We start from the raw sequence: 26,545 nt of genomic DNA, 5'->3' as shown, positions 1-26,545 counted from the left end.
GGTAAAGAATAGGATGTAAAACAAATCATGAAGAGTCCTGTGTGTTGCGAGCAGTGCAGACTTACCTTCGTGACAGACACACACAACATAAAGAAGCAGAAGCGGTGTACCTGTCAAAGCCGCACGTCAAGCTCACCCCCCCCCCCCAACCCCCCAGCGGAACTTGAGCAGGAGGCCTGGCCGCAGCACTGGACGTGGGTGCGTGGATTCCATCCCGCCGCTGGTTTGCGGACGTCGGTCAAGTCAGGAAGGGCTTCGGACCGAGCTCAGAGACCGTTAAAACACATCTGTGGTTCCAGTGCCCCCAATCCCCCCCGACAGGAGCACAGTTTGAGGGTTTCATAGGCTGTCACCTAGCCTGTACTCTTAGCCCCCCAACAAGTGCAACCGATCGCCCCCGGGAGCCTACACCACAGCACGTCCCGTGTGGAGGGTACAGTCCTTCCCCGTGATGCGCGTTCGCACGGAACGCAGCCGCAAGTGCGAGTGCTGCCCGTCGAGGGAATTAGCAGTACGAGAGCACGTGTCCTGCCTTCAAGATCCCAGGTTTGAGTACACCGCCACGGCAGGGGACAAGATCGTGATGGGAAATCCTGACTGGCACCCAGGTAAATGCGGCGGAGCGCAGACCGTGACCGCAGGCGGTTGCGATACGCCGTGCGGCGGCAGGGCTACGGGGGTTTGATCCCACGTCCCCCCGTGGGCACGAGTACAACGAAGCGCGGTGGCTGATGGGTGATGCTTTCTTCCCGGCGTCCCCTCCTCTTCTCACTATCCGACCTCAGCGCCCTCACTTTCAGGGGAACACGGTGATCTTTTTGGCCTTGACCAGCAAGTTGATAATGTGGGCTTCGAAGTCCGCGTCGTGGACGCCCGTCTTGCGGAACTCACCGGCGTAGCGGTTCTGCTCCCAGTAGTGGTGCCAGTTCCCGCGGCTGTCGGCTCCGAAGCCGAATACGTTCACCTGCGGAGACGGAGCAACGGGCACGTCGAGCTCTGCGCGCTCTCAGGAATGCGCGGCGGTGCAGCGAGAAGGGGGACGGCACAGAGACGCGCGAATTTCTGAGGTGTAAATAACCGCGGTCCTACAAAAAGCACGGTCACCGTCAGTCGTGACCGATCCTTTTGAGACCCGTTTTAAAAGCAGGATTTTCTGGAGCTGTGAGGTGACGGGGAGAAGCGAGTGTGTTGTGGGGGAAGCAGGAGGTATGGCAGCTAGAGAGCTGGGCTTAAAAGACCTGGGTTCAAATCCCAGCTCCTACAGAAGTTCCCCTGATGAAAGTACTTAGTCTGAAATGCTCCAGTAAAAATTGCCCGGCCGTATAAATGGGTAAAGAACTATGCAGTTTGACGCTGCGCGTCGTTCTGGAGAAAAGCACGAGATAATAAAGAAATAAAGGAATAAATGAATGCAAATGTGTGTGAAAGAGAGATGGAGGAGAGGAGAGAAGGTCATCGGCGTGTCCAACCTCATCGCACACGTGCAGGGCGAAGAAGAGCACCAGCATCCCTGTGGACGGGTAGCGGCCGTGGTGTCGGGTCCAGCGGTCGTGGATGTACTTGAAGAAGGCCGGGTTGTAGATCTGGACCTGGCGACGGCGAGACGAGAGCGAGTGACCGACTTTGGACGAGCGTCCTCGACACAAACTCATCCGTTGAAGAGAGACGCTCAACCGGCGCGACGAGCTCAGCTTTTATCGCGGCTCCTCAGCGCGGCTGCTGAGCGCACGGGCAGAACCGGCGACGCGGAGCCGAGGGCGGAGGGGTACCTTGTCTTTGTCCACTCGCAGGAACTGTTTGACGGGAGCGTATGTGCTGCAGAAAGACAGACAGACAGACAGAGGGGGAGGGTCACCGCGAGAGCAGCGGCGCCGATTCGCCGTGTCGGCACAGCTCGCTCACCGGCCGCATCCGTCGCGTTCTTGTCGACGGGTGTTGCCGTGGAGACGCGAGCTCGGTTCGAATAGGAAGAGGCGCGCGCGGCCCGTACGGCGGCAGGTCCCCGCACTCACAAGCGAATCTGGCCGGTGGACAGCGCGCTCGTGATCCACAGCAGGTCCAGGGTCTTGAAGGGCACCAGGACGAAGCTGACGTTGGCCGCCAGGTTCTTGGCACTCTCCGGGTACATGAAGTGGTGGGTGGTGCGGCTGCCCACGTCCTCCTCGTACCCCACGGTGGGGGCTAGGTTCATCCTGGGCCACGCAAAGACGTGCAGAAGACACACACCTAAGTGCTTGACAGGCAGACAGGCATGAGCACAATAATCTCTGACCCACGCAAACATGGACGTGGGGACATGGACAGACAGAGGCAGCTTAGCCTATGAGGGGAAGCACGCCGACACAGCGCACGCGTGCCGCGACAGATCGTGACGGAGCCGCGCGGAGCCACACGTGGATAGGTGGACGGACAGGCTGTCCGGCCCACGCAGCACTCTGAGGAGACCGTAGCTGCTGCTGCTGCGTCTCTCAAGCATTTTATTTTGCAGCCATTTGTCGTCCCGCTCGCATCCGTGTCTCGTTACACACACACACGCACGCACATAGAGACAATAATCCATTTTCTCGCTTACAATTGCATGCATGCGTGTGTGTTTGAGGACAGTGAGGTGAGCCCAAATGAAACGGCTCTGCGCTCCAGACGATACGGTTGCTCATAATCGGTTCATTCTGATCATATAAGAAAAGAAAAAAAGCATTTTAACTAGCAACACACTCATCTGCAGGACGGAGCAGCGTCCACAACGGATGTCAATGTATGGAATATGGACTAGAGACACACGTGGCCCACGTCCATCGTTCTGCTTCATGCAGATCCACAGTTGAATGTTAATGTTCTGATGCTCCTTAGAAGACACTGTACAGGTGGTCCTCGCCTGACGACAGCGACCCCCTCCGATAAGTCCGCTGTGGGTCGTCCTCAACGCACTATATAATATTGTATTATACGAACCATAAGGGTGTGTCAACAATTAACATGCATAAATACTACGTTGAATCACACTATTTATCATCATTATCATCATCATCATCATCTGAAACCACTTGTCCCATACGGGGTCGCGGGGAGCCGGAGCCAAACCCAGCAGCTCAGGGTGTAGGGCTGGAGGGGGGGACACACCCAGGATGGGACGCCAGTCCATTGCAAGGCGCCCCAAGCGGGACTCGAACCTCAGACCCACCGGAGAGCAGGACCCGGTCCAACCCACTGCACCACCGTACCCCCCCCCACATTATTTATATTATATATTAGTAACACACTTATTTTTCCACTAATTTCACACATTCATGTTAAATTATCAGTAAGAGAAATTTATAAACGCTGTAGAGTATTATACCTTCGTTGCACTATCGTTTCCTTTCCGTTTCCAAACTGATTGTCTTTCACAGCACCACAACACTCACCTTTTGCTGCCTAACCAGTCTAAATAACAAGTAAATCGAAGGGAATTGCTGATGAAATTTTGCAGGTAAGACGCAGTTGCTGCACGAGACCCAAACAGTAAGAAATTCAGGCGAGCGGCACAACGCGAGGACTCGAAAATTCCGCCTTGCGGTTAACGGGACGGAGAAGTCCGGATTCTCGTCGGCGGTGTGTGTTGTAAGTCGAGGACCCCTCCGTCATTTAAAGTGAAAATGTAAGAGAGAATTCAGCATCGACCGACAATTAGAATCAGTTCGTTTCACACACAAACGCCAAGTCTGAGCGGCTCTCGTTCCGCCCCCGCTACCTCATGATGAAGCCGTGGCCGTCGATGGCGCGCCCGTAGCCAGACCCCTGCAGATTGCCCGAGTTCCCCACCACGGCGCAGCGCAGGCAGCGGCCCTGGTCCCAGGTTCCGTAGGGCGAGTGTCCGGGGATCACCTGGAAGAGCTGCGACAGCACCTGCTGGATGCTGTGAGGCTTGAACTGCGGCTGCAGCATCTGTGGGCGGAAGAGCGGAGGCTCACGGGAAAGAGCAGGGGTTTGCAAGCTGCATCCAGCCTAACCGGCCGTGGGGTGCAGTGGGGTGCAGTGGGGCGGGGGCGGGGGCGGGGGCGGGGGGGGGGGGGGGGATTCACACGGGATCAGAGGAGAACCGCAGAGACGCAAACTGCGGGAGGGGAGCATCGCGCCACCCAGCCTGCGCTCGACACGTCGGATGGAACGCGTTCGGATTGCGTGAGTAGGACACGAACCTGTGGCTCCCACCTTTCGTGCTCTGTATCTGGGCCCAGTCGGTTCCGAAGGAGCGGCGGGTGAGTCGCCACAGGTGTCGGTTACGCCGAGCCCCCCCTTCGGAGGTCTGCTAGCGCGGCCTCCTGCTGTGACAACTACTATTATTGAGGGGGAAACGTCCGCCTCTACGGACGTACCTGGCTGCCCTTGGATGGTCTCGCCCCCCGTTCTCCAGCCAGGGCCTCGCCCGTTCCCCTCCCCCATCCCGTTTTGAGCGCCAGCAGCTGGGCGCCACGGCTCCCTGAAATGCCTGGCACAGCTCGCCTGCGACGAGAATCGCTAATTCTTGGCAAAAAGGACCGGGCGCCTCTGCCAGGCAAGCTTTAACGCCCCAGTTGGAATGGGGGGGGGGGGGGAGCGCAGCGCCCGCCGAGGGAGAAAGAACGTCCTCCGCCATGTTCCACGGGTTCGCTCTTGCTCCCTCTCTTCCGCCGCCTCGACCGGCACCGCGGCACGGCGGGACCCCCCCACGGCGAACGCCCGCCCCGCTCCTCATTCGGCGGCGCTGCTCTCGAGGGCCGCGTCCGATGTATTCTCCCGCTTGCTTTCTGCCACAGGCGTACGGAATCCCGACCTAAACAGGCTTCGCGTTCCTCTTTGGCCGGGCGCTACCGTCTACCCCATTATCACGCGCAAAAAACAGAACGAACCACGGGGAAGAGGGGAGGAAACCGGACACACGGCGGCAGGTGGAGGGAAAACACGGGAGAAGCGAGCGAGATACATGAGGACAAAACGAGGTGCAGGGCCGACACCCCCAGCGGCTCACTTACCACCCACCAGTAGTAGACATCGGAGGGCAGCTGGATGTTGTTGCGGGTCCACACGGGAGAGATGTCCGGGTCGTAGTTCTCGTCAAACCAGTCCGACACGCCCGGGTCGCCCACGCAGCGGTGGCAGGCGCACGTTTTGAGCAGAGCGCCCCCTGGCGGGGCCAGCCGGTGCGAGCCGGTGTAGCTGGGCACCAGCTTGACCCGGCGCAACTCCTCCCAACTGGGCGGGTCCAGGTAGGGCAGGCTGCCGCCCCCCCGCAGCGACAGCGAGAAGAGCAGCGAGGTGAGGAAGAGGAGCGCCAAGGAGCCCAGCAACACCCAGGTGCGCAGGGAGCAGCGCATGGCCATCCCGCCGCTCCCGCCGCTCCCGACGCCACCTTGCCCCCCTCCCCGGGCGGCCCGCTCCACCCCTCCCCCGCCGCCCGCCCACCACGGCCGGTCCGCCGACCTGTGACCCCTCGCCAAGGTTCCCCACCCCCACGCCGGGTCACGCGGCTGCGTGACGAACGGCGCCCCGCCCCCCCGCTCCCATCTACGGCTCCCTGCCAGCCCTTCCACGCTTCCCTCGGCTCTACGGGGGCCGCTCGGAGAGGAAGCCGGCTGACCGCTCGCCTGCCTGAGGACGTCCGCTTCCTGTACCGCCTAGTACTGCGCCGCTCCTTCCATCAGGTCCTCCTCCGGGTCGTCTTCCTCCAGCGGGGGGTCGCACCGGCCCGTCAGCACACGGGTGGCCTCTGAGGACCTCGGCGAAAAGTCATTAGATCCATCGTGGAGGTGTGTCCCTTGTCCTCGGCGGGAGTCCTTCTCTCTGGACACGTCCTTTATCCCGAAGCGCCCATATCCAGAGGACGCTGCGCGAGGCCGAAGCGGACGGATGGAAAAGGCCGAAGACCTTCGGATGAACAGACCGAGCAGGTGTGCGCGGTCATCCCGATGTCCACCACGTGCCCCCCTCTCTTTCGGACTTGCTGAAACAGACCCCTGGCTGCTCTCCCCTGCCCTCACATCCGCGTTTATTCGTTCAGCAGACCCTTTTGTGCCAAGTGCCTTACAGCATTGTCTCTTACAGCTATTTACCCATTTATACAGCAGTTTTTTTTGTTTTTTTTAGGGGCGGTACCTTGCTCAAGGACGCTACAGCAGGAGCTGGGGTTCAAACCTGGGTCCTTAGAGCCCCAAGCCAGCAGCACTAACCACTGTGCTACCTGCTACCCCCGCTTGAAGGACACAAGCCACGCATGGGTCCCCTCTGCCTTTATTTTCGCCCCCTCGTCCTTTTCCTCCTTTCTCACTGCAGCGGTCCTCTTCGGCGGCGCCGGGTCGCGGAGGATTCGGAGCGGCGGGTTCTCCGGGCAGCGGGTGCCGCGCTCCGCCGGCCGGCACCCAAGCCCACGACAGCAGGAGGACGGCCCAACGCCGGAGCGGAAAAAACTCAAAGCCCCGAGGAGAAAAAGCGATAATGACACGCGACAAAGGGGATTTGGTGCAACCTCGAAGCAGCTTACCACAGAAGACCCCAGGGAACTGGGACAAAATGACGGTTTAGGGAAAAAGGACAATAAAAAAAAATTCACTGCCGCCAACTCCCTTTTGGCTGAGAAGGCGGGGGTGTGAGCTTCGGCCGCGCAGCATCCGCCCTGCCGAGGGAGGGCTCCGGTGGCATCGCTGTCCCAGAGCGTCGGCGAGTCCCGCGGTGCGGCCGGGCTCCCGGGGTAGCTGGGACAGGGTCACGCCCACACCTGCCCTGCCACTCTCTCCCACGCTCCTTATCGGTAACCTCACAGCGCGATCCTCCCCGACACGGCGATCCTCACTGCCGGCTCCCTCCAGCCATCCGAGACCCAAATCCACATCTCGGCCCGAATCGCTCGGTCTGAGGTGCACCTGCTGGGGGCGCTCTGCCTCGGGCCCGCCCCGGCGAACGGGCGGCCGTTTCCAGCCGTTGCCGCGCTTCCTCACCACCAGCAGAGTCTCCTCTCCTCTCGCCTCAGGCTGCAGTGGGGACAGCGGCGGGGGGGGGGACAGGGACAAGCGCAAACAAATTCTCAACATTAGACACTGTGAGAAGTGGAACACGCTGGCCTGAAAAGACTCTTCAATTACTTAGCGGAAACTTTGCTCCAAATCGATTTGCAGTTTCACCACCTTATACAGCTGAATATTTCTGAGAGCAACTGGGGTTAAGTGCCTCACTCAAGGGTACTACAGCGGGACCCGTCCTAGGACTTGCACATAACCCAAGGGGCGGAATGATTGTTGCAAACCCTCGAGTGGCACGTGGTCAACGCTGCACGATCCTATCAAATTGCAACTAAATGAATAAAATACTAAAGAAAAACTGGCACGACCTTGGTGAACTGAAGTGGCAGCCCTCCAGCACATAATGGACCCTACGCCTATATAGTGTACCTTACAAATTTACCTGTTTATATGGCTAGAGCCTGGTACTTATACTTAATACCTCCAGCTGTATTAATGGGTCAAATGCTGCAAGTCACTTTGGATAAACATTTAAGTTAAACAACAAAACTATTGAACATATTACTATTATATATCACACACACTTTCCGAACCGCTTGTCCTATACGGGGTCGCGGGGAACCGGAGCCTAACCCGGCAATACAGGGCGTAAGGCCGGAGGGGGAGGGGACACACTCAGGACAGGACGCCAGTCCGCCGCAAGGCACCCCAAGCGGGACTCGAACCCCAGACCCACCCCAGAGCAGGACCCGGTCCAACCCACTGCGCCACTGCACCCCCCATTATTATATATCATCAAGAAACAATTGTTCAGTGTAGTGTCTTGGAAGGAGGGCGCGGTGGTGTGGCGAGTTTGGCCGGGTCTGGGGTTCAAGTCTTGCTTGGGGTGCCTTGTGATGCCCGTCCTGGGTGTGTCCTCTCCCCCTCCAGCCCTATGCCCTGAGTTGCTGGGTTAGGCTCCGGCTTGCCGCGACCCCGGCTTTGGACAAGCGGTTTCAGTGTGTGTGTCCGTGTCTGTCTTGGAACCTACCTTGGAAGCATGTCTGAGCAAGGGTATGAACTGGACAGGAGACCATTCCAATGCAGGGTAATCACTCACACACACACACTAAGGGTAGTTCGGAGTTACCAGTTCACCTGAAACACATCTTTGTGGGAGGAAACCAGAGCACACGGGGAGAACATGCAAACTTGGCTGGCCCGAAACTCACATCCGCACTCACAGTGACACCACCACGCCGCCTTATATTATTATTATTGTAATAATTAGTTGTTGCTGTTCACATAATAATACCAAAAATATAACAAGAGGCATTTCAGGTTAACAATCTTCCTTGAAGGTACAATGCTGGATCCCCTCCGAGGATTTGAACCCGCAGCCCTTTTGGTGTTCGCTCCCTTAGTTACTCCAACATCTGGTGCCCCAGTTAGAAAGGGCCGTTTGCGGAGTTCTGTCGGGCGCGCATAAATATGGGTCACGCCACAGCGAGTTCAAAGACTCAACTCTCCCCGTGGAAGGAACACGAGCGCGAAATTAAGGACACGAGGTTGGGCGATAAGAAGCGCCTCGCCGACAGCTGTCCCCGCGCTCTGCCGGAGCCGGTACTGCCGAGGACGTGTGCGCGTCCGGGACTCGCGCCGCTCACGTCGGCATCGTTCTGTTGCAGCTCCTCGGAGGCATGCCCCCCCACCCCCACACTTTTACCAGCTCCCACTGTCAAAACCGCTTGCACGTATGTCTCATCTTGTCCTCCAGGGAGCCTCGCACCGCTGAGGTCCGCGGAGTGCGATTAGGGCCCATTTGGCACGACTTTGCGGTTTGTGTCTGTGGACGGCGTGTTCCGTGTTGGTTCCGGATTAATTGTTCCTCATTTTCCGCTCTCGCGTCGGACTTCAGGCCTGCCGCCGCCGCCGCCGCCGATCCGTGTCGCTCCTCCCCCCCGGTCGGTTTGCGTCGCTCTTTTCGGAGCGTGGCGGCGCGCGCCAGAGAGCGGCCCTACCCGCGTTTTCCGGGATACGCCAAACACCGCCGGCAGATTGAGGGAAGCGCGTTCCGAGCCCCGGGAGGTCAGAGCGCCGGGCTGCGGAGCCGACAGGAAGGACAATAGGATTGCCGTCTCTCCGCAGAGATAATCCGGATTACCGCTGGACGCAACCTCTGTGCGGCGGTTCGCCCCCCAAACGCACGAGGCAGCGCGGCAGCACCGCACCTGGGCAGGATGTTAACACGCAGCAGTCAACAAAACGCAGCGCTACACATACCGTCCCACGTATCCGAAAGATTTACGTACCCACGTCCCACACAGCCGCTTCCCGCATCCTTCGCTCTTTTACACCCAATATCATCCCTTCCCGCTTTTCTCGCTTCTCCCGTTTCTCCACCCAACATATATCTCCCGGCACGCTTTGCGATCTTCACGGCGTCCCTTTCGCCTCCTCTCGCTTTCTCCTCTATATCTCCTTCGCTTCCCTCTCCTTCTCTGCCCTCCCCCCGTCCCAGTTGGCTATAGGAGGAACGTGTTGCTATCTTGGGTGTCTCCGGCGAGAAACTTTAGCCAAGGCGAGACACGCTTCCTCCCCAGCGGACGACCCGGAGAAAGGGAAAGAGGAAGGCGACCGAACTCGAGAGCCGCACGAAACGGAACAGGTCCCGACCCTCGTTCCTCCCAGGGAGCAGCGTGCCGCTGGGAACGAATTCTAGGACAGGGATTTCGGCAATTTCCAACACTTCCGTCTCGATAACACCAAACCGGGGCCTCACGCACCCTAAGGCGCCAAAGAGTACGTGCGATGGACGCGCGTGCATTTTTCACCTTCGTCTTCGAGACGTACAGAGAATGGGATGGGGGAGGGTCCCGGCGGGCTCTTCCGGCATCTTCTCCGAATATTTCCGATGGAAGACATAACGTTATCCGCATCTCAGGCTGACAGCCGGTGCCGAGAGAAGCGAGGCAGCTGAGAGAGTACAGGTTACCATGGCTACAGCGCGTGTACCTATATACCGTGTCTTTCAGAAGCGGTCAGCTACACCATGGATACCAGAGCACTGTAACACACTGGCACACATAATAATAGCAGGCAGCAGCACCACAAGAGGCAAAAATACACCGTAACAGCGGCGCGATTGTCCGAACAGAACAGCACTGCACAGGTGGCGGTAATACACTGCCAGTACCCGAGCCTCTTAACCGCTTCTGGATGCTGCTGAATGCTGTATCTCAGATTAAATGGGCACAGTGACTGCATGCGTGGGTGTACCGATAAAGCCTGGATAATACTTTGTTTTGTTCCCAATTAGAAAAATTATTATTTTTTTCTTGTTTTTTCGTTTGTTTTTTTCCCCCCACATCTAGCTTGTTACCCTGTCAGCTGGTTTTCCGCGTCTGTCCTTCGGAGCTCGGCACACACCGGACTGGGGAGGGAGAAGAGCAAGACGGAGATTGCGCCTCTAAGACTGGCGAATCAACTCTCCTCGTGACACGTGCTGGGGGAGGGGGGCAGGGTGCCAGCCCACCCCAGTGGCGCTGACTGACACGTATGCACTCGCGCAAATTGAATGTCACTCACTCACACACACACACACACACACACACACACACACGTCTTGATAGACAAGGCTCCTTTGTGCGGCAATGTTGATAGGATGATGGATGTCAAAGCCTAGTAGGCGGGTCAGCGAGGCAGAGGAGGAAGGGGCATCGCTGGCGAACCGTTCCTGTTTACTTCCTCTCCAAGTGGAGGCATTCGCTGGTAAATAATCGCGCCGGTTCATACCGCAGTGTCGGAGCACGGCTGACGCTGCCGCAGCTTACAGAACCGTTAACGCGCCAGCAAACACGGACAGATGAGGCTGGTTCGGCTCAGCTCCGGCTGCTCCTCCTGTCGATATCTCAATTTCCCTGAACGGCAAAGCTGACCTCATCCTCACATCCCCCCGCGACACACGCAGTTTTTACACACTTACGGCAACGCGCTTCGACCCGAGGTCTCGGGTTGGCTCGGCTCGGCTGGGATGGAACCCCCATTCCGCCTGGCTGACCCGCAGAGACTGCAGGGGGACAGATGCTACAGGGCTCTTCATGTAGGAGGGAGTCGTGGTTGCCATGACAATACAGCATCACTGCTGTCTTGCCATGGGGATGATTCTCAGAGGCAAGTTGAACAATGGTTTGGAGATCACAAGTAACGCTCAGTCCCAGCTTTCACCTGCCGGGGTTAATGCAATCAAACACGGAGTCTTTCGGCGGTCGGAACGAATGCAGAGTACTAATCTGATTTCATGTTTAATGGATTAATGATTTTAAAGGTTCGTGCATTAATGCTCACAAAAGGTTCTCAGGGGGTGGGGTGCGAGGGCCGGATGGCTTGTGTTTTCCCGAGGGGATACCAGTAGACACAGAGCCAGCACTCCCTCGAGGACACCATTTGGTTCCATTTAGAGTGCGGGTGTGGGGAATTGCTCCAAGCCACGGCATTTTATTTTCGCCTCGTATTACTCTTACTTTGGAAGGAAAAAAAGACGACCGCGAAATCCGGAGTGCGGGAGAACCATGGTATAATCTCATTATGGTGCTGCTCCCGGGCTCCTCTTCTTGGTTGTTTGCCACCATGCCATCCGCATCAGGGGTCTCCCACTCAGGGCCTCTCTCGCTTCCCAGTTTCAACGGCGGAGGAAAAAACGAGGTGTGCCGCATCATAAAGACCTGAACTCTCACCTCAGCAGTGCAATACAACCACATCCAAAAGGACGGTGTTTTTCCTGGTCACCGGCACCGACGTACCGGTATCCCTCGACCGGTGACAGAAGTGACTTGTGACCATCCGGACTTACGCCGGCCGTCCCGTCGGCTCCACCGTAATATTTCTGCATCCCGACGTTCGGTCATAACATCGTCTGCCGCATGACGACGTCGGCTGGCTGCGCTGCCGCAAGGCACCGCATTTCTTATCGACTCGGCGTGTCTGTCGCACCTTCCATTTTATTTACAAAAATCTCATTTTATTTGCACAATGTTGTGTTTCTGATTTCAGTCAAGTTTTTCTTACAATGGCTAGCAAGAAGGTTCTGGTGGTGCAGATAAGAAAAAAGGGAAAGAAAACAGATTTACAAACAAAAATGAAAACAATACTCTGTCTGTCTGTCTGAGGCCGCTTATCCCAAGCGGTGTCGCGGCGATCCGGAGTCTAACTCGACAACACAGGGCGTGAGGCCGGAGGGGACACACCCAGGACGGGACGCCAGTCCATCGCAAGGCACCCCGAGCGGGACTCGAACCCCAGACAGCGAGACTCGGCCAAACCCGCTGCGCCACCGCGCCCCCTTATGAAAACAACAGCGCAGTGTGAACAATATAATGTACTGTATTTATCATGCTATATTATTATTTTAACACAAATAATGTGTGAATTCAGCAAAAAAAAATATAACAAAGTCCTATTATACAACACAGCATTCATGCGTGTCGACTGTTGACCAACCCTTACGGCGTAATGCAGCATAAGGTGCTTCGCGCTTTACAACAACGCCGTCGGAACGGGACCCGGTCGTTGGGGAATTCACAAAGACACCAAAGCGTGAGATTCAGTTGAGGCATTTATTCGAGCAACCGCAAAGGTGAGAGTCAGAAGGACCGAAAACGCTCTCTCTCTGAGAGATCACGCACAATAGGTGACCTTTCACTTCTTTAGTGAAAATATTTCTCTCGATATATATAGAGCGGCCGCCCGGTTGCTAGTGCCACGCACACGGACGCAATAACACGCTGCGCAAACAACACGCACCTCCACCCACCATATACACGTGAGGTGTCCCCAGAACACGCACCTGGAAACCCGTCTTGATTACCACAAACGTACAGTTACCATGATTTCCCTGTTTAAGTCTGTTTTACCCACAGTGAGGCGATTTCTAGATTCTTCTCCCCCGCCCCCCCCCCCGGAGCAAGAAGTGGTCAAGGACCGGGGATTCCATCCAAGAGAGCGAGTTCTCTTCTGTTCAGTTCAGTACAGTTTTGATCCCGTTCTCCCTGAGAAGTCACCTGGTCCAAAGACAGGCTGAAGCAGGACGCTCGAGTCCACGTCCTCTTGCCCCCAAACAAAGTACGATTGTCACAATTCCCAGTGTCCGTTAGGTCAACATGCCATCGCGTACATCGCCTACATCACATCCGTCACATACATGCGCACCAACAAAACTGGACATCTTGTCGGTTATAGAATCTCGACCCTAGTAGTCACTCAAGTCACTCAAGACAATCAAGTGAAATCACGCAGCGCTATCACAGGATCACGAGGGTGGGTCAGGGCCGGTGCGCTCGTGCAATTTTCCCTCCACAGGTGAGAGGTGGAGCTCTGTCGAGAGGTGAAAGTCCAAACCGCGAGACCGGAGGAGCACGAACAGCTAACCTATGCAACGCACCGCTCATCGGCATGACTCCGGCCGGTCATCCTTCCGGCAGCCGCAGAAAAGCCTCAGCCTCACCCATCACGCTACCTGGCACGTGCGATTTGCCCAAGCAAACGGGAGGGGACCGGATGACGGAATCTGCAGAAGATGGCCGTAGGACCCCGGTACCCTGCCGTGGCCTCGTGCTTCCTACTACACATACCTGGAGTAGCGATGAGAATCCCAACTTGGCTGCATTATGCTTCATGTGTGGTCCTGGCAGCTGCGTGGGCATACAGGTATGTGTGAAATGGGCCGGACAGCGTGGGCGCGATAGCGCTACGGGACAGGATTAGCATCACGTAACAGCAGCAGTGGGACTCCACCGCAGAGTTGGTTATGGTCACACGCGTCCAGGACCCGAACCCGGGGCCGGAGTCATCGTCGTCTTGACTGCACGCGGCGCACTGAGGTACCGTAGCCATGGCTGTAAAGAGATCTCCTCTCAATTCCACATCCACGCTTCAAAATACGTGCTAAGAGTTCCTACCCCTGCAGCCTTATGCCCCCTCCCACATGTACTGCTCAAGAATAGCATTCCTCCACATGCCTGCAGACCCTCCTTGAGCCTCCCCGTCTCGCACGAGCACACACTTCCCCCACTACACCTCCACCCCCTCCGACCAAAGCGCAATAACAGGAGCGTTGCTGCTGGAAACGCTACATTATCATTGTTCGCCACAGACACCGTGTGTGTGTGTGTGTGTGTGTGTGCGTCTCCAGTGTTTTTGGCTCTCTGGGGATTTGTGGCTTTCGGAAGCCTGGACTCAACCCCATGCTCTCTGCCTCAGAGAGACCTTAATCCCTCCCCGCTGCCTCCAAGTGCTCCCGTCTCAATGCCGTGGGAGTCTCGCAATGCCTCTCTAATTCTTCTAAGCACCCCCTCCTGAAACAAGAAAGGTGGTTTTGCCCCCAAGAGCCAGTTGGCAGACCTTGAGAGCAGCTTCTTAGAATTTGCATTACATTTATTTATTCAGCAGATGCTTTTCTCCAAAGCGACTTTCAATGAACTCTATGTAGTGTTATCAGCCCACAGACCTTATTCACCAAGGTGACTTACACTGCTAGATACACTATTTACACTGGGTCACTCATCCATACATGGATCAGTGGAACACACTATCTCTGTGTCACTCATACACTATGGGGGAACCTGAACAGCAAGTCTTTGGACTGTGGGAGGAAACCAGAGCACCCAGAGGAAACCCACGCAGACACAAGCAGACCATGCAAACTTCACAGAGAATGAGCAGGAATTGAAGCCATGTCCTCTCACACCACCAAGGCGCTGTGATGACAGAAGCACTGCTCGCTGTGTCACCATGCTGCCCACAAATTTGAGAGCTATTTGTTCCTTGCGGTGAGTGTAGGAGGTGACTACTCTTCTCTTGGTGGAGAACAAAACCAGAGAAGCCACTCAGTATAAAGAGGATTGGGTCCATTCTCACCTTCCCCTTGTAGGATACTGAAGGGGAACAAAGCAGAACTCAGAAGGACTCAAAGAATATGCTGCAGACACACACACACACACACACACACACACACACACACACACACACACACACACACACACACACACACACACAGGAAAGCCATTTCCAAATCACACAAAATGCAAGCGACTCATAATCCTGAACATAAAACTGGTCAGGTAAACATCAGCAGGTGGGGAAGCTGGTAGTGTAGTGGTTAGAGCCATGGCATTTGGCTCTAAAGGTTATTAGTTCAACTCCCCCCTCTAGCTATCATACCCCTTGAGCAAGTCACTTACCCTAAATTACACCAGTAAAATTAGTGTATAAATGGCTTGAACATTGCAAGCTGCTTTGGAGAAAAGTGTCAGCTGAATGAATAAACATAAAGGACCAAAAACCCAGCTCATTTGCAAATACTTTTAATCCCTGGAAACCAGGCAAGAACTGAGGCTGCTCGTTTTCCTCACTGGAGAGTATCTTACTAGAACACCACTGCACAAGCTGTGTTTGACCTGCCAAAGCGTTCCCATGTATCCCCCCTCCTCAAATTCAACTACACTCTGGTTACAGCCTACAAACCCCTCAATGGATCTTCTCCCTGATATCCACAAGACCTGATCACTCCCTACACCCCAACCAGACTGCTACGTTCCTCCTCCACTTCTGCCCACTTGGGAATCCCATGCACAAAAAGTCTAAAATCAAAAGCACAAAGGTTTTCGCTTCTGGCTCTGAAGTGATGGAATGACTTTCCCCTCTCACTCAGAACTGCTGAATCTCCCTCTGCATTTAAGAAGGGTCTCAAACCTCACCTCTTTCGGACACACTTTTCCGCTGAGCTCTTAAGAACATCATAAGTATGTAAATGTTTAATAATTTTGCGATCTGAAATAGTTGAATAATGGGTAAACCTTATGTGGGGGGTGTGGTGGCGCAGTGGGTTGGACCACAGTCCTGCTCTCCGGTGGGTCTGGGGTTTGAGTCCCGCTTGGGGTGCCTTGCGACGGACTGGCGTCCTGTCCTGGGTGTGTCCCCTCCCCCTCCGGCCTTATGCCCTGTGTTGCCGGGTAGGCTCCGGTTCCCCCGTGACCCTGTATGGGACAAGGGGTTCTGAAAATGTGTGTGTGGGTAAACCTTTATGCAGATACTCGTGTGATGTATTCTGGTTCATATGGTGGAATGTGATAAAATAACTGTGCTTCAGAGTCACGTGTCTACATTCAAGTCTCTCCTGATGTAACGCACTCTTTATGTTTTCCACTGAGATGTATGTTTCTTTGGAAAAAGTATTTGCTAAACACACACATTGTCTGAAACTGCTTGTCCCAAGTGGGGGGGGTCGCAGGGAGCAGGAGCCTAACCCAGCAATACAGGGCATAAGGCTGGAGGAGGAGGGGACACACCCAGGATGGGATGCCAGTCCATCGCAAGGCACCCCAAGCGGGACTCGAACCCCAGACCCACTGGAGGGCAGGACCTGGTCAAACCCACTTTGCTAAACAAAGAAATGTAAAATGTAACTGTAAATCCCCGGGATGGATGGATGGCACTCTGTCCTGTACAGATCATGTTGCAAAACCTGCTATAAAACTGGAAATACATTTATTTTATTGACATACGTATAGCACCCTGCTACATTGTTCATGTGATGTTGTAGTGCTGAGTGTTGGTCGGTTTAATTGTTATATAATAGTTTGTATTAATATGGAAAGAAAGGGTTACGGGTTTTGTAAGCTGTTGAAGTACTTTTTTTTTCTCTCGAATTGCCCTTGTATTTAGGTTCTCTAAAAAACCCGGTACTAAGTTGTGCATTTGCTTTGTTATTTCTAAAAAAAGGTCATTGTGAGTTATCAGTTCTGAATTAAATATTTCTTCTATTTTTATATTGGATTCTGATAGCGTAATTTTTCTTATTCACATGCTATTGTACTGTCGCTATTGTGTTTAAGAGAGGAAAAGACATACGGGCTACGGTTGCCAAGTGTGCTGCATCATGGGAGGGCTAAGCTCACAATAACGGTATAGCGATACAACACGCTAGCCGGGCCTCTCTCTGCACCCTAGTCAGAGTCGTACACCTAGTTTGTAAGCTACGGGAGTTGCATCTCAAAGTTATGTTTTTCATAGACACCGCCAATTCACCTCCCATGCGAAAACCTAAAAACCAGAACTGAGTGGGTGGGGTACACACGTAATATGTAGCTACTGAGATACATAGTTTATTCGTGGGATTTATTTTAAGTCGAAATAACAGTAACTCGGGCGTCTGCTGTCACGTTCACGCCCACAACTCAATCGACAGCACCCGACTCCAGTCTAGCACCTGACTAACTGCTCACCCTTTAAAAGACCCTCCTCAGCTCCCGTACCTTTGCGGAATCTCGTCAGAGACAACCGCCCTCCTTCGTGACGCCCAGTTTACACGCAACCCTTGTTCTCAGTTCTCGTGCTCTGGTTTTCGACCCTTCGCTTCGTTTCCCGACCGCGTCCACGGATCTTCGTTCCAACGCCAACCGCCGATCAACCAACCTTTCGCTTCATCCCCTGACCGTGCCCATGGATCCTCGCTCTGACTCCAACCGCCGTTCAACCGACCCTTCGCCTGTCCCCAACACCGAGAACTCGCCTGGGCCTGATCCCTTGAATCCAGACGAACGACTCCGCACTTGGGTCCGGCCGTCCCGGTTCCGTCGGTTCTGCGTGACAGCTACCAGTTATTTCATTTCATTTTATTTCTGAGAAACTGGTTCATGCTTTTGTTTCCAGCAGGCTGGATTGTAATGCTTTATTGTCGGGTTGTCCGTACCAGACTGTATCCAGGTTACAGTTGGTACAAAATGCTGCTGCGAGAATTGTTACTAGAACTAGGAAGTACGACCATATAACACCGGTACTTAAATCCTTGCATTGGCTCCCGGTCCCTTATAGAGTTGATTATAAAATCCTACTTTTGACCTATAAGGGAATACATGGCATTGCTCCGGCTTACCTTTGTGAAATCATAATTTTTATATCCCAGGGCGATATCTCCGTTCATTAGATGCAGGTTACCTTAAAGTACCTGTCATCAATAAGACCTCATAGGAGGTCGCGCCTTTAGTTATAGAGCACCTAAACTGGAATAGTCTACCAGTTACTGTCAGAAATGCCTCGTCTGTTCCTGTTTTCAAATCCTGACTTAAGACTTATATGTTCACTCAGGCATTCCACCTCGTAATGTAATTCCACCTGCCTTGGTTGTGTGTGGGGTTTTTTTTTTTTAAAATCACCTTTATAAAAATGCGTATTAAATTTACTGAAGTAACGAATTACTAACTCTGTTCTATCTTCTCGTCGAGCACTACCTCGCTTCATAAGACCTGAGGAGGCCGGCCAGCGGTGACAGACGAATCCCGCGCTGACAGAGGATGATGTCCATCTGCCGTGACGAGCGAGACGTTCCATGTCGAGCTGAGGATCCAAGATGCCATTTACCAACATTATAATTACTTGTTAAAAACTGGCTTACAAATTGTTACTTTCTAGAATGCCCAGGAGGGGTGGGCTACCACTGGCCCGTGGACCCCCCAGAGTTTTTTTTTTTTTTTTTTTTTTCTCTCCTCCTCCCTCAACCTTCAGTTGGGAGTTTTTGTTCCTTTCCCCAGTGGCCAGTAGATATAATTATAGCTCTATAATAAGTTCTTCATTATGGTAGCCATTAGTTGACTGTCTTCTTTGTTTGCATCAATTTTTCTTGCTGTATGCCTATGTTAAAGCGCTCTGTGTCTCTACGTGAGAAGAGCGCTCTATAAAAAATAATAATAAACCAAATAACTGCTAGTTTTTATTATGGGCTGTAGTTGCACCTAATTAAATATGCATTACTGTTCAATCTAATCTTTTCCACATACATACAAACTTGAGCGCAAGCACTTCTGATGCATCGATCACGGGACTGCACCTTCGGATCGGTGCCGAAGCCACTCGAAGTTCATCCTTCGCTCTATCAACGCACAGATCCCGATGAGAGGTAACTTCTACTTCATCCTGGATTCCTGCGACAGGACCACGGATGCGATATACTATGTTACAAGAGGTGGACGGTGTTGCCGACAGATGTAATGTTTGTACAGCTAGATTTGCTTTTAGAAGTGCTGTCCTCCCCCTCTGCAGTAGCTCCTCAAAGTGAGGGCAGCATCTGCTTTGTCCGTTTCTCTCTGCAGCTCATCGGTTCAGGTGGTTCCACGGCGATTTACACGCAGCTCCCTCATCCGTTCCGCATCCGGCCACCTCCATCTCCAAATACCCTCCCAATTCATTCTTTACTGAGGATTTACCCACAGTATCTCGTGGTGTGACGATAAAAGCAATCGCAAACTGCTACATTCTTGAAGCACCAGGAAAGGCAATTTGTAGGAATCAGTACAACTTCAGCTTCTACGAGCACGACTAGTAGTCCTACTAGGTCCCGCAATAACAGTTAAAAAGCACAACTGGTGCTTAGTGCCGTCATCTTCAACGTTAAATTCAGCTGTTAACGTTTCATTTTGCGCGCTTAATGAAGTGCCATATACGGCATGTCCAGGATTACGGTAGAGCATTATGCTCGCTCATTCCCTGCTGCCCCCGAGGGCCTTGTCTCACCTCCGGCGGCGTCACGGTCGAACCGCCAGCACCACGGACGACCCAGGGGTATCCAAACGTCCGTGACAAAACGGAACTCTGTTCTTCCCCAATAACATCGCGAGGTCCCGGGTGTGAGAAGCGCACCGCGTCGAATGCGGAGGATGAGCGTTCCCGCCGTTTTCCCGACAGCGCCGCGAAGCATTAATTGAAGCAGACGTTTCATTTGCCGCTCAGGACTCAGCAAAACGGGATCCTGCTAAATGTACGTCTTCAAATACTGTACTGCTTTGTGGGCCAACAAAAAAACTTGACATTTTATATCAAACTGAGAGGTGGTTCCAGTCTGGGGGATTATGGATATCCTGCTTACCCGGCTGCGAGGAATTTCCTATCGTAATCAAATAAATTGAAATGATGAAATTTAGGGCAATGAAAAGACTTTGAATGAGTGAACAAATTATAGCTAAAAAATATAACCATCACCCTACGGGCAGGAAAAAAACAAACCGTTGATATAGTTATCAATATCCAGCGAGGCATTTAATAAGAGTTTTGCACCACAGTTGTTTCTCATATTCAACAGGGAAGAATGAGAACGACCAACTATCTATTCCTGGTCAAAAACAATTTCCTAGGATGTGAGGTACATTGAACCGTGTCACCAAGGGAATATCCAAATTACTTTCTGATGAGGAATGGTACTTGGATGTGCCGAACTGATCTGCTCTTCTCACAGTCGAAAAAAAAAAAATTCTTTGCTGGCAAGAACAAAGCTCTGAATATGCATCTGGCATCCTGTCCACCAACAAGAGACTCCTGCCAGGAAGGAGCCTGCCTTCACTCTGGATGTTAAGGAACTGGACTGGGAGAGCTGGCAGGGCGGAAAGCACAGGGGCCCTACCATCTCGGAGGGGCCACAGCAGCGTGCGCCCTGGCCCAGGCACCGCCTTGGAGCTGGGCAACGTCCAACGCACACCGTCACTTTTATTCAGGGGAAAAGAAATAAAATTGGACGAATCTTAATTAGGACTATTTGCCGGAATCCGTTCTGTGGTTATTACCATCGCAAAGGAAAAAAACAACAGCAGAGGAGATAAAGTCAGTTTGCTGCAGACAAACAGTGCAAAGAAAAGGAGATAATGAAGAGCTGCTTTGTACTAAAGGTGCCTGCATGCTTGATTGCCATTTTATTCATTCATTCACTTAGCAGACGCTTTTCTCCAAAACAACTTGCAATGGATACTATGTAGTGTTATGAGCCCACACACCTTATTCACCAAGGTAACTTACACTGCTAGATACACTAGTTACACTGAGTCACTCATCCATACATTAGTGGAACACGTTCTCTGTCACTCACACACTATGGGGGAACTTGAACAGCAAGTCTTTGGACTGTGGGAGGAAACCAGAGCACTGGAAGGAAACCCACACAGACACGGTGAGAACATACAAACTCCACACAGACTGAGCAGGGATCAAACCCACGTTCTCTCGCACCACCCAGGTGCTGTGAGACAGCAGTGCTACTTGCTGCGCCACCATCCCACCCATTTCAGTACACAAGATTTATCTAAACATATATCTGCGCATATCAAATTGTTATAATGGACCTTTGCTGAGATAGTTTCAGAATGCATTATTTTGGTTACGGAAATGATAGCTGCTTTACCTAAACGTGTGCCCCATGCTGCGTGGTAAACATAGGAATATTACTGTCACCTGTATACAGTACCAACTGTTTCTTGCTGATTCACCATGACAGCAACTATAGGACAAGTGGGTCCTCTGCGAGATCTTCAGGAGGAAAATGAGAAGAGACGTTTCCATCTGGAATCCAGGCCAAGTCGTACCTCCTCCTATCTGCTTCTCCTGCTATGATCCCTGTCTGGTTCTGTGCAGAATGCCGATACTGTACGTGTCCATTCCTGTAACGGCCGTGCCCCTGACGGCCCTCGTCACGAGCCGGCCGAGGGCACCGACCACTCACTTCCGTTTTATGCCTTCATCACAACCGCATTCTTCGCTACTCCTGGTGGCTGGAACTGCCAGCTCGACTCCTGCATCTGCTCCGGCTTCATTAGCCTCAAAGAGACCCTGAGCGGAAAGACGCATCTCTGCTGACAACTCCTCCTCCGCTCCGGCCACTCTCTCCCTGCAGCGGCCCATCTCGCTAACCGCGGCCCCTCCGAGGGCTTGGCGACGAAGCTCAGATGACTGTGCCTCCTCCCGGCCGCCCCTCCTCTCCGCCAACTCTTCCCGTCCTGGGATGTGACCTCATTAGAAAATTCATGCATTTAATATTAACTTCCAAGGATAGTTATTTATGGTTTCTCATCCTCTTCCCTGCTCCTTTGAAAACTTAGACTTCCTTTTCTTTAATCTAAGACACCCCCCAAAAAAATGTGAAGGCAAACCTTTAATGTCTAATTCAGCAACATCATCCACTTTTTCTTCTCCATTCTCGGTACCTTCACTGCCCGTTGATTAATTCGGCTGCTCTTCCGCTAACAACTTTTATCGAACCCTACATTCCACCACCCCGTGTCCCTTGGCTACGTACCTACTGCTCCTGAACGTACGGACCTGCTACATTTCTTCTCGATTCTGCTCATGACACCTGCGTGCTCTCACCAGTCTCTGGCTGCCCTCTCACAAGCAGATCAAGAACATCTGCAGAAAAGAGTGCAAAGTGGACAAAAATCTCCGCAGATCATATTTCAGACCAGTTCCCATGTCCTGTTCCTGCTGCAGAAGCAAGAACTAGCACAACAAAACCGTTATTGGCATCCCGAACAATTCATCATTCAATTCATCTCATGACTAAACCCACCTTTTCTCATTCTTTCCCAGTTTTCATAAGCAGAAACTTTTCCTCCTTTGTCTTCTGTAACTTCCTCCGTTTTCTCCAGGATCTCAGCAGGTCCACCACTGTTATCCTAGATCTCCTACAAATTTGTGACGTGCTGCATCACCAAAGTGCTGCTGCATAAACTGAGCAAGCGGTCCTCAAAATTCACAGCCCGTCTTTACCTTTCGGGGACTTTCATTTCCCTCAGGTGATGGTTAAACTTTTCCTTCACAGGGCAAGGTCTCTAACAGATGTCTCACCACCCGGGTGACAACTCTCCCTCAAAACTCGAGCCGCCCACGAGCTCCAGCTCATTGTCCCCAGGTGAAGCTCTGATTTATTAGCCAAATTCACAAGGGTACAGATACATCCATCTCAGGCCACTCAGTTTTACTTGTTATTGCAAATATGATCGCCAGATTGCGACTGCGCCCTGCCAGCAGCAAGATGACACATATGTCGGTGTGTCTGGTCGCCAGTGAGATAACATGTCACTCGGACTGGACACATGCTGCCTGGCTTAAATCTTTTCAGAATTTAGAGTCCAGTCAGCAGGCAAATGTGAAAACTGACGAATGGCAAATTAAAGCCGCCCAAGCCAAGCTGGAGATGTTTTTTCATTTGTTGATCCCACAGCATGTTCATTCTTATTAAAGTAACGATCCACCAAGAGAAACGTGGAAAGAAGCAGTTTAAACCTCTTGATAAATTATTAGTCTATATGAAAAACTGTTTGTCTGTTGTAATTGCTCACCCAAGTGAATTAATCGCGATTTCATTAAGAACAAAGCTGTTTGTTAGTTTGATGTTAATTATTTTCTTGATTTATTTACTGTACAAGTCTTGGTACATGAGAGAAAACTGTGTCAATGGCGCTGGCAATGGGACACCTGGTGTCTTCAGCTAGGCAAGCTAGAGCCACATACCTTTTGGAGATACGACTTCTTACCAGTTCTGGCTCAAATAACTATCCCTGGAAAGTGATCACGTTAAGTACAGTAAAAAAATGTACATTTACTCATTTAGCTGCTGCGTTTTCCCAAAGAGACTTACAATGTTAAGCTACTTAAAATTTACAAATTTAGACAACAAGGTAATTTTTACTGGAGCAATTTAGGGTAAGTACTGGTACTACAGATAGAGATGAAACTCAAACCTGTGATCTTTGGGTCTAAAGGCAGCAGCTTTAACCACTACAATATGAATATATGAAGAACACAGGTAGCAGAGAGATCTCAACTGTTGCCTTTAAATCTGAAGGTTTCTGGGTTGAATCTCCCTCCTGCTGTAGTATCCTGATTACCCTGCACTGACATGGTAAAAGTACCCTGCTGTGTAAATAGTTGTATTGTATAAACTGTATCTTCCCAGAGTAAACCCACTATCCACTGGCTTCCTATATCTGCCCAGATCAAATTCAAGACCCTGGTTATTGCCTACAAATGCATCAGTAGAACTGCTCCCAGCTATTTACAAGACTTGATCAACCGCTACACCCCATCAGACCCCTTCACTCGTCTACTTCTGCTCGCTTGGTGGTCCCGCGCATGAAAATTAAAGTGCGGAGGTTCTCGGTTCTGGCTCCCCTGTGGCGGAATGACCTTCCCCTGTCACTCAAAACTGCTGAAACTCTGTCTACATTCAACAAGGGTCTGAAAACTCACATTTTCCAGACTCACTTCACCCAAGATCTCTCCAGCTCATATAAGGTGTAAATGTTCATGCACCCCCACTTTATGATCATCCCCAGACAAGCCTTTACACAGCTGCTACTCCGACATTCACATTGTTTGTAAATGTTTGTGTACCTTTTAGCAAAAAAAAAAAAAAAAAAAAAATTGTAGGAAGATGATCACGATTAGTCTATCCTGAGTTCTGTGCACCTACTCGTGTGATGAACATCAGCGCATCAAGTGGAAAGTAACAAACTAGGTTTACTTAAGAACCACATCACATGTCTGCAGCCGCATCTATTTTTCTTAATGTAATGCGCAAATTGTATTTTCACTGAGATGTATGTGGCTTTGGAGAAAAGTGTCTGCTGCATGAATACATGTAAATGTGAATGAATGTATCCAGGAGTGTAAGCTGGAGAACAGTATGAGCTAAACAAATGAAGGTGATCGCATACTCTGCGCTCTCTGTGTGTCTGCGTGCGTGCGTATGTGTGTGTGTGTGTGTGTGTGTGTGTGTGCGCATGATAAGGCAGCGTGTCACAGGCAATCGCCAGGCAGGCATACGGATGCTCAGCTGGTTTCCCTCATTTATACCGCTGCCAAAACTTTTCAAACCGAACAGCAGGTGAAGATGGAGCCGAGTGTATGCAGATCTGTCCCCACTGACTGTCCCACCGCCCTCTGCCCTGTGAGGAAGGAGGCGATCGGGGGACAGTGAGGTTCCGCTCTCATCACCACCGGCCGCATCGCATGTACGTAACGGAGCCACACACACACACACACACACACACACACACACACACACACACGACTCTGCTGCTTTGATGGTAAACCGCTGCAGCCGTGTCCTCGGTGTATCTTAGCAACGCCGCGAGGCCGGTGCGGTGGGGGACCGGGGGGCCGCGTTGTTGAGCCCGCGCGCGCCCGCCGGATCATGGATCTCGGCGCTCAGACGGACAGAAGGAGGGAGAGAGAAGAGGGAAAGGCGCGTCCACAGTAATGTCAGCACTCGCTAACCAGGCAGGCGTGCGCATCCCTTCTGCTCCTCCGCCGAAACTCAGCATCGACAGCCGCCCGACACATCATGATCATCATGATCATGCGGTCACGGGACCCGACCGGCGATGAATATTAACGCTGCAATGACAGAGCATCGCGCTACGCAAACTGATGCTGAAAACGGCAGCCTTACCTTGGCGTGTGTGACGCCGGTGTCCCCTGGATCGCGAACTCCAGAAAGCTCCCCCCTCCTTCTCCTCCTCCTCCTCCTCCTCCTCCTCCTCCTCCAATCACTGTAACGTCTCCGCAGCGCAAACCGCGCCGTACCACGCCTGCCGCTACAGCCCCGCAAACAAACAGGAGCTGCTGCTGGATGTCGCGCACACGCATTTATTAACTGTGCAAACTGGTCGCAGGCATCGCCGTTCCTCCTCTTTCTCCTCCTCCTCCTCCTCCTTCGGGATCTTCGCCCGGCGCAGGCAGGGTCCGCTCAACAATTAATTAACATTCATGACCATGGCATGCATGGTGGTAATAACCTGTTCACCGCCGCCCTACGCTACCCGTTCCGCAACTCATTCAAATGAGATGTCGTTTTTTGCTAGTAAATGTTTCCGTATTTATTAACACTGATGCACCTCGAACCTTCTGTCTGCGGCCCCGAAACGACGGCAGTTTATTTTCATCCTCTGCCAAAAGCGGAGACCGTGCCTAGACTCCGACCTGTGTCGCAGCCCCCCGAAGAGACCCCCAAGCAGCATCCTCCGGCTGCACGTCGGGAAATGTAGTTCTAAAATAACTCCGGGGTGACACGATGAATTGGGGCTATTAATGCAGTGAACTACATAGCGCAAGAAACATCCCGGTTCAGGGACGAGACTAAGGGGGGGATTTTGGGGAGTTGTAGTTTACCAAGCAGCGAATGTAACACAGCTGCAGCACATCCGGGGGTGGTATTTTACTACACTCCCCGCGATCCTTCCCGCAATACTCCCTAGATTTGAGGTCGGTGGTCTCGCACCATAAAACTCATCTCACACAACAGCAGAATGATGCTGACATCCAAAGGCAGTCTCTGCTGTTAAAGCCTCTAAGGCAAGTCTGTCAGTGAGGGAATAATAATTTATAAATCATCTAAAATGCTGTTAATCCAATAAAATAATTAATATTGACCTTAATGCAATTAAATAAGATTTTTGTTCTGGTTTACAAATGCACACATGCATTCAGCACTGAAGCACCACCACATGTGTGTGTGCATGTATGTGCTCTGTGATGCCATCCAATTTAGCAGTGCAGACCCCCCTGAGCCTGTCTGTACGTCAAACACCTCTGAAGGACATGCACATTCAGCAGAAAAAGAATTTGCTCAAGACAGCTACCATTTGCTAGGAACATCTTGTTTCCCTTCACAAAAAACACACACCTAAACTGTGACCAAAGGAGCTGAAATGTATAACTCTATAAACAGGCAGCATACAGAAGGCATAGCAAATTCAGAAACCACAAAATGTAAAACTACA

At 52.3% G+C, this 26,545-nt stretch overlaps 1 protein-coding gene across 2 annotated transcripts; it reads right to left on the bottom strand.

Annotated features, from left to right (window-relative positions):
• Positions 1-112: 112 nt before the first annotated feature.
• On the bottom strand, positions 113-25,287 carry st3gal2 (ST3 beta-galactoside alpha-2,3-sialyltransferase 2). Of its 2 annotated transcripts, none has more exons than XM_018726603.2 (7): positions 25,216-25,287; positions 4,992-6,983; positions 3,731-3,924; positions 2,013-2,192; positions 1,770-1,815; positions 1,470-1,589; positions 113-964 (listed from the first exon to the last, which is right to left on the bottom strand). In XM_018726603.2, exons 2-7 carry the CDS (start codon positions 5,337-5,339, stop codon positions 797-799), a joined length of 1,056 nt encoding a protein of 351 aa, XP_018582119.2. In that variant the 5' UTR covers positions 5,340-6,983; positions 25,216-25,287; the 3' UTR covers positions 113-796. The 2 variants fall into 2 exon arrangements, with proteins under 2 accessions (XP_018582119.2, XP_029109638.1); XM_029253805.1 differs by lacking the exon at positions 25,216-25,287 and adding an exon at positions 10,936-11,006.
• Positions 25,288-26,545: the final 1,258 nt, after the last annotated feature.

Source organism: Scleropages formosus, chromosome 7, assembly GCF_900964775.1.
Source record: "Scleropages formosus chromosome 7, fSclFor1.1, whole genome shotgun sequence".
Classification (NCBI taxonomy): Eukaryota; Metazoa; Chordata; class Actinopteri; order Osteoglossiformes; family Osteoglossidae; genus Scleropages; species Scleropages formosus.
The sequence above is the reverse complement of the archived record's forward strand: the minus strand, read 5'-3'. Positions and strand labels throughout refer to the sequence as shown.